At 26.3% G+C, this 17187-nt stretch overlaps 2 protein-coding genes across 3 annotated transcripts; one reads left to right on the forward strand and one right to left on the reverse strand.

Annotated features, from left to right (window-relative positions):
• The first annotated feature begins 397 nt into the window (after positions 1-397).
• LOC127283457 (zinc finger protein 236-like) lies at positions 398-14632 on the forward strand. 2 transcript variants are annotated; one of them, XM_051308350.1, is made up of 23 exons: positions 398-840; positions 946-1055; positions 1154-1483; positions 1550-1684; positions 1855-2019; positions 8131-8262; positions 8461-8604; positions 8680-8797; positions 8884-9029; positions 9129-9321; positions 9500-9572; positions 9641-9776; positions 9854-9993; positions 10085-10435; positions 10705-10939; positions 11040-11211; positions 11287-11399; positions 11489-11722; positions 11802-12085; positions 12162-12339; positions 12401-12513; positions 12582-13096; positions 13166-14632. In XM_051308350.1, exons 1-23 carry the CDS (start codon positions 741-743, stop codon positions 14224-14226), a joined length of 5178 nt encoding a protein of 1725 aa, XP_051164307.1. In that variant the 5' UTR covers positions 398-740; the 3' UTR covers positions 14227-14632. The 2 variants fall into 2 exon arrangements, with proteins under 2 accessions (XP_051164307.1, XP_051164308.1); XM_051308351.1 differs by lacking the exons at positions 398-840; positions 946-1055; positions 1154-1483; positions 1550-1684; positions 1855-2019 and adding an exon at positions 7462-7749.
• LOC127283459 (probable tRNA (uracil-O(2)-)-methyltransferase) lies at positions 11912-17172 on the reverse strand. The gene is made up of 5 exons (XM_051308355.1): positions 16905-17172; positions 16679-16771; positions 15591-16621; positions 14673-15524; positions 11912-12027 (listed from the first exon to the last, which is right to left on the reverse strand). Exons 3-5 carry the CDS (start codon positions 16530-16532, stop codon positions 11989-11991), a joined length of 1833 nt encoding a protein of 610 aa, XP_051164312.1. The 5' UTR covers positions 16533-16621; positions 16679-16771; positions 16905-17172; the 3' UTR covers positions 11912-11988.
• Positions 17173-17187: the final 15 nt, after the last annotated feature.

Genomic DNA, 17187 nt, shown 5'->3' on the forward strand with positions numbered 1-17187 from the left:
ATTTATTTATCTGAACTTAATTGTTTCATATTTTTACCATAAACTATAACTTTTAAAAGAGATATTTAACTTAATAATTTAAATTAATAATAATTTTCTATCCTTGCTCATTTACTATTGGTCGGTAATGTTTGTAAAAATATTAACAACCAATCAGAAGCATTCGTAATGGAATGTTTCTTTTTTTAAATAAACGTCATAAATTAACAAAACAATTTGATAAATAAAAATAATATCATGAAATAATCGGTTTTTCGAATGTAAATGCTAAAAAAACATTTAAATATCTTTAGAGAAATGATAAATATTTTAATTATAAATAAAGAATATGAAATATATTTTTGAATTAACAATGTAACACACCACTAGAGTGCGCAAACATCTTTATTAGTATCGATCACAAAATGATCACAAACAGTTATCTGTCATTTATAAAAATAATAAAATACTCATTAATATGTAAAATTGACGGATAGTGTTGCAATTTAATAATGTAGCTGTTAATCTAACAAATTTACAATTCACTAATTTTAGTGAAATTTGCCATTTGAAAGAGTTCACGAAGATTTGATATTTTTATAGGTTAGGATTCTCAATTTATATGTATACAAAAACATTACATGGAATTTACATTTGTTTCAATTTATATTCAAGAAAAATTTGTTTAATTATATAATCAAAATGCAATTTATTTAAAAGTTAAATTATTGTCCATTGAAATATAACATTAAACACATACAATGTTGACATCACAGACAATTGTTACTAATTCAACAATGGACACGATTCCATTGAGTTTTATTATTTCTGATGATGGACGAACTTTGATGGCTGTATCAGGTGAATATTTTAATTTGTTTATAAGAATTTAGTAAATAGAATAATAAAGAACAGAAATAATCTTGTCAAGTTGTTTTTTTAATTGATTTTAATACAAATTTACAGATGTCGGAGATGGTACAATTGAATTTATGAATTCGCCAATTACTTATGTAAATGAGACTAATGACACTTCTGATAATTCTAAATCTAATCGTAATCTTTCACCAAATGCTGTGAGTAGAAAAAATTAAACTAAAATAGCAATTACCTTCAGTTCCATTAGATTATTATAAATTAAGAATATTGAAAAATTAATGAGAATCAATTTCAGTCTGTATTGCAAGTATGTGTCGATGAATCGTCTGGATTAAGATCTCAGGAAACAATATTGGTGCCTGCTCATATGATTTCTTTTATTTCAAACGATTCAACTGAAACATCGACAAAGGAAGATCAATCTCAAATTGCGTATCATATTTCTCAATATCGAACCATTGAAGTGAGAACTGAAAATTCTTCTGAAGAATCTTTATCTATTGAATCTTCTTCTTTATCAGTACCAACTAAATCTACCTCCTTAGTATCCAAGTCTTCCAATCAATCAAAATCATCATCAACAAGACGAAAACCAGGACGACCAAAAAAATATGAGAGCTTTCTTGTAAGTGATAATAATTATTTACATCTATTTTAATTAAAAAATTATTTTGATAAATTAAATTTTCAGAAGAATATCGATTTAAAATGTGAAATTTGCTGTGAAGAATTTAAAAAGAAACATTTATATCGTAAACACATGGAGCATCACGCCGAGGAAAAGCCACATCGTTGTCCAAAGTGTCCTGCATCATTTAATGTTCCAGTAAGTAAGAAATTAATTTTTTTTGTTGATTGGAAAATTCATTAAATTCTTTTTAAATCTCAGCAAAATTTTTCAACTTTTTAAGAAGCAGATAATTTCCTATAAAATAATATTTAAAAATATGATTTTTTTAATTTATAAATATATTTATAAATTATTTTATTCAATAGACAAATTTTACTCTTCATATGGCAACACATAATATTGGCGAACCAAAATGTCCCGAGTGTGGAAAAAAATTTGCTCGAAAAGCAAGTTTAAAATCTCATATGATGTTGCATGAGAAGGAGGAAAATCTTTTTTGCACCGAATGCGAGGATGCTTTTTCAACTAAGGTTAGTAATTTTTCTTTTAAATTTCCATTAATTATTATTTTTGCAATAATTATTTAATAACAAAAAAATGTTTTGTAAGTATTTTTCTTAATGAAATATTACGACAAATTGATTTTAAACTAAAGTTTAATGTTTAGATTAAAATATTATAAATTAAGTTTTTTAAAAAGAATTAAAAATTAATAATTAAAATAAAACTTAAGGAAATTTGTTCACTCAAGTAAGTTACCTGAAAATAAAATATGAATATTTACTGACCATGTAAGTTAGGTCATTGATAACGTCCTGTTGATTTCACTATCTAAAGCAATTTAACACGCATATTATCCTTAACTTTTTTCTTTGCCTTTCATACGCAGCACTTTGATTATACAAACAAAAAATCCTTTCTTTGCATGTAAAGAAATTTTAAGCTGATAAAAATCCCATTTTAATTTTTTACATTTATTTTTGAATTTATGAATTTAAAATATTGCTCTAAAAACTATTTTTAATTATTATATTCATCAGTAAAAATTTTCCAAGAATTTGAAAAACTTCTCTTAAATTCTTTAGAATTGAATGAGAGGATGAAAGACGAGAGACTCAGGCAATTATTTTATCAGCTTTGATTTTATCTCTTCGAAATAGTTAGTTGCCAATTTACAGTTTCTCTACATTCAAGCTTTAAAAAAAAAAAATTACATTTATTATCATAAAAGAAAATTTTTTTATTTTATTATTGTGGGAAATGATAAAAATGGGATTCAATATTATAGTTGTTCGGTTTTTTGGGGAAGGGTCTCGAATCCTTGACCCCGACCTCCTTATCAATTTCCCTTGCTCTGATTTGAGACACAGACAAAAATTAAAATTATTCAATCTAATAACAACGCGTGATTTCTTATTTAGAGAAAAATAAGTTTTAAATATTGAATATAACACGAAAAAATATATTTACAAAAAAAATTGAAAATAAATCAAAATTTTTTGCCTTTCGATAATAAAGGAAAGCACGTGGCCATGATAGGGATGTAGGTTGTAAAAGTATATGTATATATATGTAAGTGGGCGTCGATTGTAACTACTTAGAAACCTTGCGTAATTGAAGAGTATGATCTCATGGATCTCTTATACTACTTATACGTTGACGAGTGTCTATGAAATATTTATTCGAATCTGGAACAGTTGTCAAAATTATTTCAATTTTTTTATTTTGAGAAAAAAAATTTTTTTATTCAAAAATTAATTTTTATTTTTAATTAATTTTTATTTTTAATTAAATCGTAATTTTTTCTCCGAATTAAAAACACGAATAAAATCCCTAAGGATTGTTTTTTCTTCTTCCCCTTGTCGAAAGATTTTATTCCATCTAAAAAGTAAATGTTTTTCTATCTGCGCGAGGTTCTTTTTTTTTTACTATTTATTTATTCAAGAAAGACCTAAATACATTCGAGTTTAGAAAAATGTTTATAAAACTCAATAGAATTCACTTATATTTAAAATGACATCATTGCGTAGATGGATTTTAGCAGTTCCATTTGACATAATCGATTATATTCCTCCTTCTTATCTTTCATTCACACAGAGTCGTTTAATTATATGTTGCATTACAGAGACAGATTTTTTTTTTTTTTATCGAGGCAATAACAATGAGCAATTCCTGGAGGACAAAGAAGCTGTGATGGAAAATCGATTAAAATATCCTTTGACGTGATTTTATGAGTAATTTAACATAATAGATTAAGTAAAAGAGAAAGGGAAATAGTTGTCAATTTATTTCAGTTTCGCTTTATAATTACAATTTTTTTTTCTGAAATAGAAATTTTTTTAGTTTTTAAAAAGAAAAAAATCAGAGTTGAAATTATTCTATAATTACTATTGTTATTAATATTTAAATTATTTAATTTCGATAAAAGAATAGAAAACTTGAGAGAAAGGAAAGGGTTTGAGAAATTATAGAAATAATCATTGATGAGAGCATTTATTATTCGAGGGCATGTATTAGATCATCCACTTATGAAGTTGATAAAGTGCAATTATTCACAACTGCTGGTCTGAATTCTTAAATAAATAGAAAATTCTATTTTTTTTTCTTCTTTTTCACTCCACAGAATTTCTGTACCGAAATTACTGAATCGAAAAGAAAATTCGTTAAATCTAATATTAATTAAAATTATTTAAATCAATTTTTTCATAAATATGAAATTTAATTTTTTGCACATTTTTTTTCTGTCACCGATGAAAATAGAGAGAGAGAGAATAATTTTTAAAAATAAGCATTCAAGATGATTGACCTGAAAATCAGTAATAAAAATAGCTCACGAATAATTTTTTGTTCCTGATTGAAATTCTATTCCCTTTTGTTTATGAATCGAATTTTTCTTTTTTTTTTCTTCATCTTCTTCTGCTTCTTATATATATGTGTGTGTATTTTTACAGAAGAGAAGAATATAAACGTGTATTAAGCGTGGGAGAGAATCAATTCGAGGACGTAACGTTTACATTAAATAAGCCATAAGCGTATATTTTGCTCTCTGGCTCACTTTTTCTCAGTCTCTCTCATCTTTCCGCAGAGGCCAGCTATAGGAGATGAGATGAGGCATTTTACTTCACGGAGGGTGTTGTGAGTAAACTTTGCCGGCCAAATGGTTAGTCGGATCGCGACTTCTGCACGTGCTCGACACCCTTGACAACCCCGCGCGTAAAATAAAGTTTTGACAGTTCCTTTTTTTTTCTTTTTTTTGTTTTAATTTCAAGTGTTTGCAATTTTTATTTAATATCGATAATATTTTCACGTGATTAAAAGTGATATTTTTTTTACAAATTTTTTTAATCTTGAAAAAAATTATTTTAATAAATAATTGAAATAATTTTCTATGATAAAAAAAATCATTTTTTTAATTAGAAAATTGAAAAATTATTAATTAGGTATTTCAATGGAACAAATTTTATTATCGTAAAAAGATTTAGGAATATGAAAAATTATTTTTAGAAAAATTTGACTGAAAATTAATTAGAAATTTTTTTAATTTTTAATCATTGGTTCCTGTATAAGTTAAGATTGTTTTTTTTTCTTAAATTCTGGGGTCATTGACAGGGTAGTGAGAAAAAAAGCAAAAAAAAAAGAGAGAGAAGATGTAATACGTGCGATAAGAGTGCGGTCGTTGTCGTCTCTCGAAGCCTCGCATAAGCATAAGTAGAAACTTTTCTCACTAAGTTCAACGCGCGAGTCGAGATCTGAGAGGGTATAAAAGAATTCTGAAAGGGAAATATGAGAGCTTTTTACTCACACATAAATTGTGATTAAAAATAGAAATAATTTAAAAAATGGAAAATTTTTTAAAAATTAATTATAACAAGAGTTGAATATTAAATCCATTTTGTTAATCCAATTCTAAATTCTCGTTTATCTTTTGCTCTCAACTTTTTTTGAGAGAGAGCGTTCACGCAAAATTTGCTGCATAGCAAACATGACTTATGACCTCATTTGTTTTTAGCGAAAAAGACTTCCCGTTCATAATTTCATTGCCAGTGAAAGATGTGTATGAGCCGAATCTTTGAGATTTCGAGTTGAAAACTGGTTTCATTGCCCAGTGAAGAACCCTCTCGACTCTCTTTAAACTAAATATTCGCTGACGTAATACACAAGCTGTCACAGAAGGAAATCGTGAGGGCAAAGGATTTTTTTTCCTCCTCGCACTCTTATCTTCCCGCCTTGATCACTCGCGAGGAGTCAATGCATTAATTTCGGCAATGTCTCATTTTTTTTTTTTTAAATGATACTAAAACCCTTGCAGCATATACACAAATTAAAAATATTTTTTGATTCTATGAAAAATTCAAATAATAATTTTAATTAAATAATATAAAATTAAAGTCATTAAATTATTTTCAAAGAGTCATTTTTTTATGAAAAAAATTTAAAATATATTTCCAATTTTTTTTTTATCTTCATGGGAATTACAAAAGGCGACTATTTATTAGTTTTATTCCCCGAAAAGTACTTAACTGCATCCTCTCATGGTCCAAAAATAATTTCCAACATTTTCCCTATTATCGAATATATAGCCTTAGAAAAGTCTGTTCTCTCTCTTTCTCTCCTGTTTCCGGGGTCTTGTTTCCATAAAGTTTTAACACGTGGTATATTGAAGGCATGTAGGAAATTTGTAAGCTTGTCAAAGTTGAGACGATTTATTATATGGTCAAAAAAAAAAAAAAACAATTTTTCTGATTATTTGTAAAAGGTCGTGTTTAAAATTAAATAAATACAGGAAATTTAATATATTTTTAAATGTAAAAAAATTAAACTCTAATTATTTATTTTCATTAAAAATTAAACGCTTAATTTTGAAATTAAATTGTGAACTAAAAGTTTTCCTTTTTTTTAAATTAAGTTTTGTATTACAATACAAATTAAGCAAACTGCGATTCTCATGTGTAAAATTCTAGGAAACTGTGTCACATTTATTCATATATAGTTTTTGTCTGCATTTTATTATCAGACGGATGCGTTGGAAATTTGTGATAAAATTTTTTGTTGAATACTTTTTTTTTACCTCCTAAACATTTAAAACATTAATTAAATTAAATTTTAATACGGAATTAACTAAATTTTTTATGAAATTAATTTAATTTTAATAATTACTTTAAAAAAATAATTAAATTTATTTTGATATTTAAAAAAAAAAAATGTTGCAACTAGAAAATCTGATTGACAACAATTATTATTTGCATCTGCATTGAAATTTATCTGCCAGTTGACCACACAATTGTGTCTTCGTTAATAAATTCAAATGATCGTCAAAGTTTCATTTCGTTTAATAGTTTTCTTCTTGGAATTAAAGTTTCATTAATTAGAAATGACAGATTTTTTATATAAAAAAAAATTTCTGTTTATCTATTTAGTTTTATTTATTGATATATTTTGAAATTTATATCAAATCTGACTTTCTCTAATTTTACAAACTCTATAGACTCGACCAAAATAGAAACAATTTAATAAGCTCATTCGAGAAGTAATTCGTCTCGAATCGCCTAGGCAATAAAACTGTCTCTGAAAATAGATTTCGAAATTTTTTATTGAAAAATTTCTTATTCAAAAGTTATAAATTTATAATTTAGTGAAAATTTATTTTTACTCTATTATGAATGTTTATAAATTTTGAATTTTTTTTTTGAAATATTTGACAAAAATTTTAAAAGTCAAGAACAATCAGAAAAGGATAAGAAAAATATATTGGTTGTCACTTCCTGAATGCCATGGACCGATAGATATGATAAAACGATGAACTTTTATTTTCAACGTCAGTGATGTAAAACCATTCATCTTAATATAATAAGTTGAGACGTGTTTCAAGTGAAGTTCTAAGTTTCAATCGATCACATCAATTCTAATATTCATAAACTTTATTTCCTGCGTCATAAATTATTATTATAAATAAAATAGATTAATATCAGTAAGAAAAATTTTCAAATTTAATTCTTGGTATTTTTTTTTTTATTAAATAGTGTCGGAGTAAAAATTTTTTTTTTTTAAATACCACTTTCAAATGTGTTCAGTGATGATCAGAATGTGTCGTTTTCGCGCAATGATGACTTTATAATTATGAGAGAAAGTGTTCAATTCATATTTTTTTTATGGACCTTATTGCAATGACACTCACTGCGGATTATTTAAATTTTGCATTTCTGATCGTTTGCTCTCGAGTTTTTCATTTTGGCGTTGGCCTCGCTGCTCAATATTATAAGGTATTCGTATTTTTCGAAAAATTCAATTTTTTTTTGTATTTTATACAATTTTAACCATTTTTTAAAAAAATTATTTAATTCGATTGAATTTACTGTAATTTAAAATTAATAAACAATTTTTTGGAGTGAAAAAATTTTGAAATAAATTCTTTTTTAAATTTAAGTATACACTGATTTTAAATTCGATACAGAAATAAAAGAGTTAGAGTTGCATGACCTGCGTTGTCACCAACAAGATACCGATAAGTTTGAAAAAAAAATGACCGGATATTTTATTATCGGATTGCATCTAATATTCCTTATTTTTAAAATTTAGAAATTTTTTAATTTTAATTTTAGAAATTAGATTTTTATTTATTTGTCTTTTTTTTTATATTTCAGGCTCAACTAGATGCACATTTGAAACTTCACAACGAAAAATGGACGACCGACGATGTCAGAAAATGCAAACTCTGTCACAAGCAATTCACTCAGCCAGCTTTGTACAGACAACATATCCGAGAACATTACAGGGTTCGTTAAATATCATCAGACTTATTGCGATTTTAATTTTCTATTTTAAAAATTTACTAAAAAAAAATCTAGAAAAAGATTTGAATTTTTTTCTCATTTTCGGATAAATATAAATTTTATATTGTAAAAGCTAATTAAAAAATTTTAAAATAATTCAAAATTTTATAGAATTGATTTTATCATTTAATTTTGAAATAGTTACAGACAAAACTTGTGAAACAAACAAAGAAAGGAGCAAGACACAAAACAATGTACAAATGTAAAATTTGTTTTAAGACTTTTCAAAAACCGAGCCAATTAATGAGACATATTCGAGTTCACACAGGCGATAAACCATTTAAGGTATGAAATTTTTTTCTTTTCTCATTATGCTTTCTATTGTTTAGAAGCAGAAATTAATTTATAAATTAATTTCAGTGTACAATTTGTAGCAGAAAATTTACTCAAAAAGGTTCACTTCAAATTCATATGAAACAACATGATGGACTTAAGCCACACGCTTGCCATTTTTGTAATGCTAAATTCAGTCAGAAAGGTATTTTTTTCAAACTTTTTAATAAATTATTATTAATTTATTGTTTCAAAAAATAAAAAAAATATTTGCAAATTTTTTCATTCCAGGCAATCTTAACGCCCACATTGATCGTGTTCATAATCTTCCTGATAAAGATTCAATTTTTCGATGTACTTATTGTACATGTGCTTTTAAAAAACTTGGTAGTTTAAATGCTCATTTAAAAAGAAGACACGCTCTTCCCATTGATGAGGTAAAAATTTTGTTTAGCAAAATTAAATTGTAAATCAATATTTAGTAATTTTAAATTCGTAATAAATTTAATATTGTATTCATTTTTTTTTTTTTACAGGATGAAGATCCAAAATGTGATAGTTCAACATCAGATGCCGATATGCAAGCTTCTGTGGAAAATGTTATGTTACAGCTTGCTTCACTCGAATCGGAAGTGAAAAATCAAGTAGATTCAACTGAGAAAGATAACAATGATATTTTACAACAGGCTTTGCAAAATAGTGGACTGCCAAGTAAAGAAAAACAAGAAGGTATTTTATAAGAATTTTTCCTTTTCAATTTTTTTTTTTTTTAATAAATTAATAGTTTTTAAATTAATTTTCAGTAATTTATTTTTAACTAACAATTTAATTTAATTAATTATCAATAATAATAAAAAATAGAGGAGTATTTTAAATAAATTTTTTAATGTAAATTTCTACATTTTAGAAATGAATAAAAAAGCGAAAGGTAAAACAATGATGGTGACTTTATTAGATCGAACCGCCGATGGAGATGCGAGGTATTTACTAATTAATTAATAATTGTACGTTAGAAAATACATCATTAAAAATATACAATTAATTTTAGAAAATATGTAACAATTAAACAACGACACGTGGGTGATATGTTGTGGTTCACTTGTACTTTTTGCCAAAAGGAATTTAAAAAACCTTCGGATCTCATAAGACATTTACGAATACACACGCAAGAGAAGCCATTTAAAGTAAATTATTGTTTAATTAAAAAAAATTAATTTATTTTTAAACAATTTGTGTCATTTGTTAATTATTATTATTTCAGTGTTCACATTGCAGTCGCTCGTTCGCTTTAAAATCGACAATGACCGCTCACGAACGTACACATTCTGCTTTAAAGAAATTTCCTTGTGGAATTTGCGATAAAATATTTCCAACACGAAGTAGTCTTACAGCTCATACTAGGTAATTTATTTTAAATTTTTTAGAATATTAATTGTCATTTTCCAATTTTTTTCTTCTAATGATATTTGATCAAAAAAAAAAATTTATGCAGATTACATACAAGATCATTTGCGTGCAACGTGTGCAGCAAATGTTTCAGTGGAAGTTCATTGTTAAAAAATCATATGAGATGTCATTCAAAACCGAAGACGAAATTATCACCTGAAGCTGAGAGCCTTGTTCCACAAATAGTCTTAGAAGAGCCATTGCTTATCAGTGATTCAGGGAATAAAATAAGTGTAGCTCATGTTAAATCGAAAAAACAAATTTACGAAGATGGAGATTCAGCGAGACCACATAAATGTACAATGTGCACTGCCGCCTTTCGAAAAATAAGTCATTTAAAACAACATCTTCGTAGGCATACTGGAGAAAAACCCTACAAATGCACCAAATGTGATAGGTATTTATTAAAAAAAAAATGTAATTTTTTTGAATTCAAATTCTCAGCCTTTTGTAAATAAAGTCACTGCTTGCTTGCATGTATTTTTATATATTTTTTATTTATAAATGCAAATTTTATAGAAATAAAATTATTTATTTGATTCTTTTTTTTTTTTTGTAAAAATATGAAAAAAAAATTTTTTGATCGTTCGTTAAAAGATTGAAAAAGTGCATTTGATTTTGAAAAATGTTTTTTGAAACTATTGACGATTTGCTTTTGATTCAAAGGAAATTTACTTCGAATAGCGTATTAAAGACGCATTTGCACACTCACGAGGATTTAAGACCGCACAGTTGTTCCGTTTGCAATGCCAAATTTACAACCAACAGCAGCATGAAAAGACACCTAATTACGCATAGCAATAAAAGGCCATTCATGTGCCCCTATTGTCACAAAACTTTTAAAACATCCGTGAATTGCAGAAAACACATGAAAATACACAAATCCGAATTGGCTCAACAGGTTCGTATATAGATTATTTATTTTTTTTTTTTTAAATCAAAAATTGCTTTTCCTCACGATTTTTTTGTTTGGCTTCAAAGCATGCATTGTCATTTTATAGCAAGTGGATAAAAAGAAATTTTTGGTACCTGAAAGTGGTCTTACATTGGCGGATTCAATAACTGTTCCATTTGAATCGTCGACTGTTAATTTAACTGCAAATTTGTCCGATGAAAATATTATAGAGGAGAATAATAAATCGATTCCAATTTCTACTGTGGAGAATGTAAATCGTAAGTGGATTTTTTTTTTGGTTTTAATTAAAATAATTTTATCAAATTTAAATTATAATTATTTTTTTCATTTAGAAAATGTTTTAAATGAAACCAGTGCTAATTTAAGAGTTACACAAACTTTACATGCTGATGAAACCGGTACGATAACGTTGCCAAATTATTCTGGAGAACAGACACTCACTGTCGTAAGTTTTATAATTAAATTATACTATTAATATATTTTTAATATTCTCTTTATTTTAATGTGTATTGAAAATTTTTCTTATTTTTTTAGGAAAATATTCGTGAAATTGAAGAAACATTAAATCAACAGCTATTCGATATTGGAATGAATCTTGAAATTGGAAATTCAATACCAAAAAATCTTAATGAAGAAAATTCTGAAGGAAATCAATCTGTCATTATTTACGATACGGAGAAAACATTAAATTCTGTCTCAAATAATATTAATAATCATATATTTACTCCACAATTTGATACTTTTGATATGAATCAAATATCATTACATGTAAGAAATTAATTTTTCCAAAAAATTATCAATATTAATATTTTTTTATTTCATTAATTAATTAATTATATTTTTATAGAGCGATGAAGTTATAAATGTTGCAATTGATACAGAAACAATGACAAGTATTGAAAATATTTTACCTGAATCTGTTCAAGAGGAAGTTTTATCTGTTCCAATGACAAATGAAACTATTGAAATAAATCAATTGAAAACGGAAATTTTACCATCAGTACCAGATGATAAAAAATACTCAAAAATTATTGCTAAGGCTGATACAACAAATCCAAATGAAATTCAATTATCTGAAAATAATGCCGATAACAAAATAAATAATTCTTCACGTTCCAAATATTATTTTCCGTGAGTAATTTTTAAAAATAAAAAAATTTAATAAAATTAGAGTTAATATTTTTTTTATAACTAATTTTTTTTCCAGATGTACAATATGTGATAAACAATTTAAAAGAGAATCTGATTTAATGCATCATGTGGAGGGACACATGAATGACGCTGTGAAAAATTCTGTAATTAATGGTAATAATTCTGTTGAAATTACACCATTATTGCAGTGTCACATGTGCAGTAAAAGTGGTTTTACGGCTAATGATTTAAAAGTAAGATATTTTTTAAATTGTTAAATTTTGATGGAAAAATTCAATTTTTGAATTTTTTCAGGAACATCTAAAAACTCATCGAGGCTCAAAAGAATTCGAATGTGTTGAATGTTCTCAAAAATTTTGCACTAACGGCGGATTAAGTAGGCATTTAAAAATGCACGCAGCTAAACAGTGAGTTATAATAATTATTAAATTATTCGTTATTTAAATACAAAAATAAAAAAAATTTCAATTTTCAGTCAATATCAGTGTAATGTATGCCAGAAAGTATTACCAAATAAAATACAAATGGATCTTCATTTATTGGATCATCAACCATTTTTCCGATTGGGCATAGTCGAGGCTGATAGTTCAGAAAAAGAAACTGTTTCACTATTGACTAATGAATTTCCAGTTGATAACACTCCAATAATAATTGATGCAAATTTATCCGAGCAAATTTTGCTTGATTCATCAGAAATAATGGAAAGACTTAAGAATATGGAGGATAAAGAAGAGAAGAAACCAGAAAAAAATAAATGTATATTCTGTCCGAAAACATTTCGAAAACCCAGTGATCTCACAAGACATTTACGAACTCACACCGGTGAGAAACCTTACAAATGTCAATTTTGTAATAAAAGTTTTGCAGTTAAATGTACTCTCGATTGTCATATGAAAATTCACAATGGACAGAAAACTTTAAGTTGTCACGTGTGTAATAGTTTCTTTGCAACTAAAGGGAGCTTAAAAGTACACATGAGACTTCACACAGGTAAAAATTAATTTTTATTTTCTATTTTTATTTAGCCGGAATAAACTATGTTCTTTTTTTTCATTTTAGGATCGAAACCATTTAAATGTCCAATTTGCGATATGAGATTTCGAACGTCGGGTCATCGAAAAGTTCATCTTTTGTCCCATGAGAAGGAGCACAAGGAAAAAACACGAAAACGAAAGACAGAAGCAATTGCGAGCGTTGTTGCCGATGTGGAAAATGCAATTGAAACGACAGTGATCGAAAGAGATGATTCAAATTCCCTACAAGAAACAGAGGATCAATCTTCGAATATCGATACAGTTACAATTGACGCTTCAGCTCTAACAAATCAAATTACTTTCAATCCTGATGGAACTATTGTAAATAATAATTCTGTATTGTCTGTCAGTGAGAGTAATCAACTTGTGGCTAATTTACATTTTCTTCTCGCCAATGGTCTCATTTCCATTCAATCCGATGGGACAATTGCAATTCAAGATTCCGTTCTTCCTGGATTAACGAATTTACCAGAAGAAGAAGAGGAAGAAGAAGACGAAGACGACGACGAAAATTCTTCTCAAGAAGTAACAGAGTCAAATAATTCAGAAAGTATTATTATCACTCAAAATGCAAATTCCCTCGATCTCGAGCAAGCGGGATTATTAAATATGGTCCTTGGTGTTGGTGAAAATAATTTTAATTCAAATCCTAATTTCAATATTCCAAATTATAGTGAAAATGTCATAAATAAAATTGAAAATACAGGAGGACGTAGAAGATCGAGAAATGGACCAATAAGAAGAGAATGTGAATATTGTGGAAAAACATTTATAAAATTAAATCAATTAGAGAGACATAAACGAATTCACACTGGCGATAAACCATTTAAATGTGAAATTTGTAATAAATCATTTACACAAAAAAATACTCTTCAAATTCATCAGAAACATCATACCGGTGATCGTCCCTATAATTGTCCATATTGTACCTATACATTCACGCAAAAGGGAAATTTACAAATACACATTAAACGAGCTCATCAAAATTTACTCGATGCGAAAAAATTGCCAACAACAAAATTAATTCAAGAGGACACAAAACTTTTAGCTCTCGATGATATATCATTTGTTGATTATTTGTCATAAAAAGAAAATGAATTTCAAAAGAAAAAAAAAAACTTGAAATAAAAAATTAATTATTTAATAAAAATGAGTAATTACTGTGCGTCGCAAATCGACTGAAAAAATTAGATTAGTGTCAAAATGTTTTTAATATATTGTGTGTAGTGATTTTCTGAATGAAGAATCTATTGCAATTTTTTTTTTTTTTAAGTTCTAGAAATCAGGAGAAAAAGTGAGAATGTTCTGTTATTTTCTAATTTAGAAGTGCCTGTCGAAACGGAAATTGTTTCGAAAAAAAAATACTCGTAATTATTTTCACGATAATAAATCAATATGTGTTCTTATCAAAACTAATTTATAATAAGTTGTTATATATATATATATATTATATATACTTTAAGAAATAAAAGACTATCATTTTTTCAGATAATTTTTTATTTTTCTATATCATAATGTTTAAAATCACATACCTCATCGGTCAATGGACAACCATCGGGATGATTTTCATGAAACCAACAATTTTTTTCCTTTCTTATTTTTGTTAATGTTTTTTTATTCTTCTTTCGTTTTCTCATTATTTCAGTGCCTGGTATTCGAAATCGTACTTTTCCACTTTCAACACAAAAAATATGACTTTTATTTTTTAATAAAGTTTGTAATCCACCACATTCATTTTTTAATGATTTTAAACTCATTTCGGGAATAATTGTTGCCAATTGATTTAATTCCACTTGTCCACCGGCATTCCATGTTTTATTATTTGTCAATGAAATAATTCTTGTTTTCGATAATAGTTGATTCGATACAATATTAACGATATCATTAATTAGATTTTTATCAATTTGTGTGCAATTACGAACTTTTTCATTTATTTCACGTGGTTTAAAATCAATGGACCATTGTTTATTTTCATCAAATGATGAAAAATTGTCATTTTTTTGTAATGATCTTTCGTCAATAATTTTTTTTATTTCATTCTCACGATCAATATCTTGGGAATAAATTCTTTTTTTTCCAATAAAACATGTGCGTTTAGTTGATGGAATTCGTAATTTATCGATTTGAATTACAAAACCACATTCCTCGCAAATTTTTTTAATATAATACATGTAATCTAAATATTGACTTCGTGATGCAGTCTCTCTTTGGTATTTACGTCCATCAAATTCATAAGCGCAACAAGGTAAAAGAAAAAAACGACATTTATACGAGCTACGTGCTGCTATCACTGGTATCCATGGTGTTAATTCATCCGAATGATTTCCAATAAGCCAATCAACATCGGGAAATAAACTTTTTGATGAAGGAATTATTGTACGTACCTAAAAACAAAAAAAAAATTTTTTTATTTTATTTAATTTAAATTAAAATTTGAATTGCAAACTTACCTCTAAACATGTACTTTCTGGAAAGAGATGCCAAATTTTTCTCTCTCTTAAATCAATTCCCAAACCTTTGTGTCCTTCACTTGAAAGAATATGAACCAATAAACCATTTCCACAACCAAGATCTAAAAATGTTTGTTTATCCTTAATATTTAATTCATCTCTTTCATCTTCCCAAATAATTAACAAATAAGTTGCAATTGCTATGTCTTCATAAACAAATTTCAATGGATCCGTATTCTCTGGCCAAATTTTTACAATTTCAGCTCCATATTTTTCCTTCAATTGATTATATAAAGTTGCATATCTATTATTTGACACTAAATTAAGTGAACCATTTATAAAACTATTTTTCATTTCACTGTCATTCATCCATTTAATTAATCTTGGAAATAATTGCTTTTTAATCCAATCGAAATTAAAATTATTTTCATATTTCTTCTCAACACTGATAATTATTTGATTATTTTCATAACATATTCTATAGGGATATTGAAAACCCAATGTTTGTTTTTCATTTGAAAAACATTTATAAAATGATGTAATTCTATTTATTTCTCTATCAACAAGTGTCACTTCTAATGTTGGAGCAAATATTTCTGAATTTCGAGGTAATAGTTTTGAAATATTGATGAATTTTTTATTATTTTCCAAATTAATAAAACTTGATTGATTCAAATTAGTTTTACAAGAATTATGAAAATGTTTTAAAGAGAAAATATAATTTTCTATTTCAGAAATTTCAAATAATGAATTAAATTCTGATTCATTAATCCAATTGAATAATTCAGTTTCTGTATTTTTATATTCAAATGTAATAAGTCGAGAAGAAACTAAAATTCGACGATTAATAACGTGAGGTTTGTTTAACCAAATGTCAATTGATTGCCAAAATTGTGTTGCATCTTCATCGCATTGTTTGCTAATTATTACTTCGAATTCCATTTTAATTATATATGCGTAATGTAATTAGTTTATATAATCAACAATTAAAATTCTATTTAATTTTATGGTGTTTTAGGAGCAGATTTATACTGTAAATAGAAAAATTGTTAATATATTACAATTAAAAAAAGCTAATAAACATTTACCTTTTGAAGAACCCATTTGGCGTCGGATAAAGCTTTTTCCATTATTTGTTTAACACGTTCGGGATCAGGTTCATCTACGTGTTGTTTAAAACTCTGTAAATAATTAACATTAATTAATAACTTTTTGAATTTCAAATTGAGGTTATGTAACTTCTACATTGTCTTTAATATATTTTTTAAAAATCTAATTAAATATTATATTTGTATATAAAAAAAAGAAACTTACCTGTTTAATTGAATGTTTATAAAATTCTTGTGCCTCTTTTGGCAATTTTTGACTTTCTCGTAATAAAAATTTAAAGAGTGACTTTGGTGAATTAGTCGAAATTGCCCTTAAAAATGTACTTGTCATTACCATAATTTGTTGTTAGCAAATTTTTTTTTATTTTATTATAATTATTGTTAAATTTTTGTTATTATCAAACAATATTTAAATAAATTAAAAACGTAAATCACGTAAACACACGTGTTAACTGTCAAAGTCTGTCTCTGGTATAACCTAACCTAAC

Source organism: Leptopilina boulardi, unplaced genomic scaffold (genome assembly GCF_019393585.1).
Source record: "Leptopilina boulardi isolate dan_hultmark-lab unplaced genomic scaffold, ZJU_Lbou_2.1 LbouV2_31, whole genome shotgun sequence".
NCBI classification, from domain to species: domain Eukaryota; kingdom Metazoa; phylum Arthropoda; class Insecta; order Hymenoptera; family Figitidae; genus Leptopilina; species Leptopilina boulardi.

Excerpts from the sequence above, each read along its gene's own strand:
- LOC127283457 (XM_051308350.1), top strand. The coding sequence starts at position 741 with ATGTTGACATCACAGACAATTGTTACTAATTCAACAATGGACACGATT. Across the intron at positions 8,605-8,679 it reads CAGGCGATAAACCATTTAAG|TGTACAATTTGTAGCAGAAA; the intron begins GTATGAAATTTT and ends AATTAATTTCAG. Across the intron at positions 9,030-9,128 it reads ACGCTCTTCCCATTGATGAG|GATGAAGATCCAAAATGTGA; the intron begins GTAAAAATTTTG and ends TTTTTTTTACAG.
- LOC127283459 (XM_051308355.1), bottom strand. The coding sequence starts at position 16,532 with ATGGAATTCGAAGTAATAATTAGCAAACAATGCGATGAAGATGCAACA. Across the intron at positions 15,525-15,590 it reads CAGAAAGTACATGTTTAGAG|GTACGTACAATAATTCCTTC; the intron begins GTAAGTTTGCAA and ends TTTTGTTTTTAG. Across the intron at positions 12,028-14,672 it reads GTTGTCCATTGACCGATGAG|ATAATTGAATTTCATTTGGA; the intron begins GTATGTGATTTT and ends CATTATTTTCAG.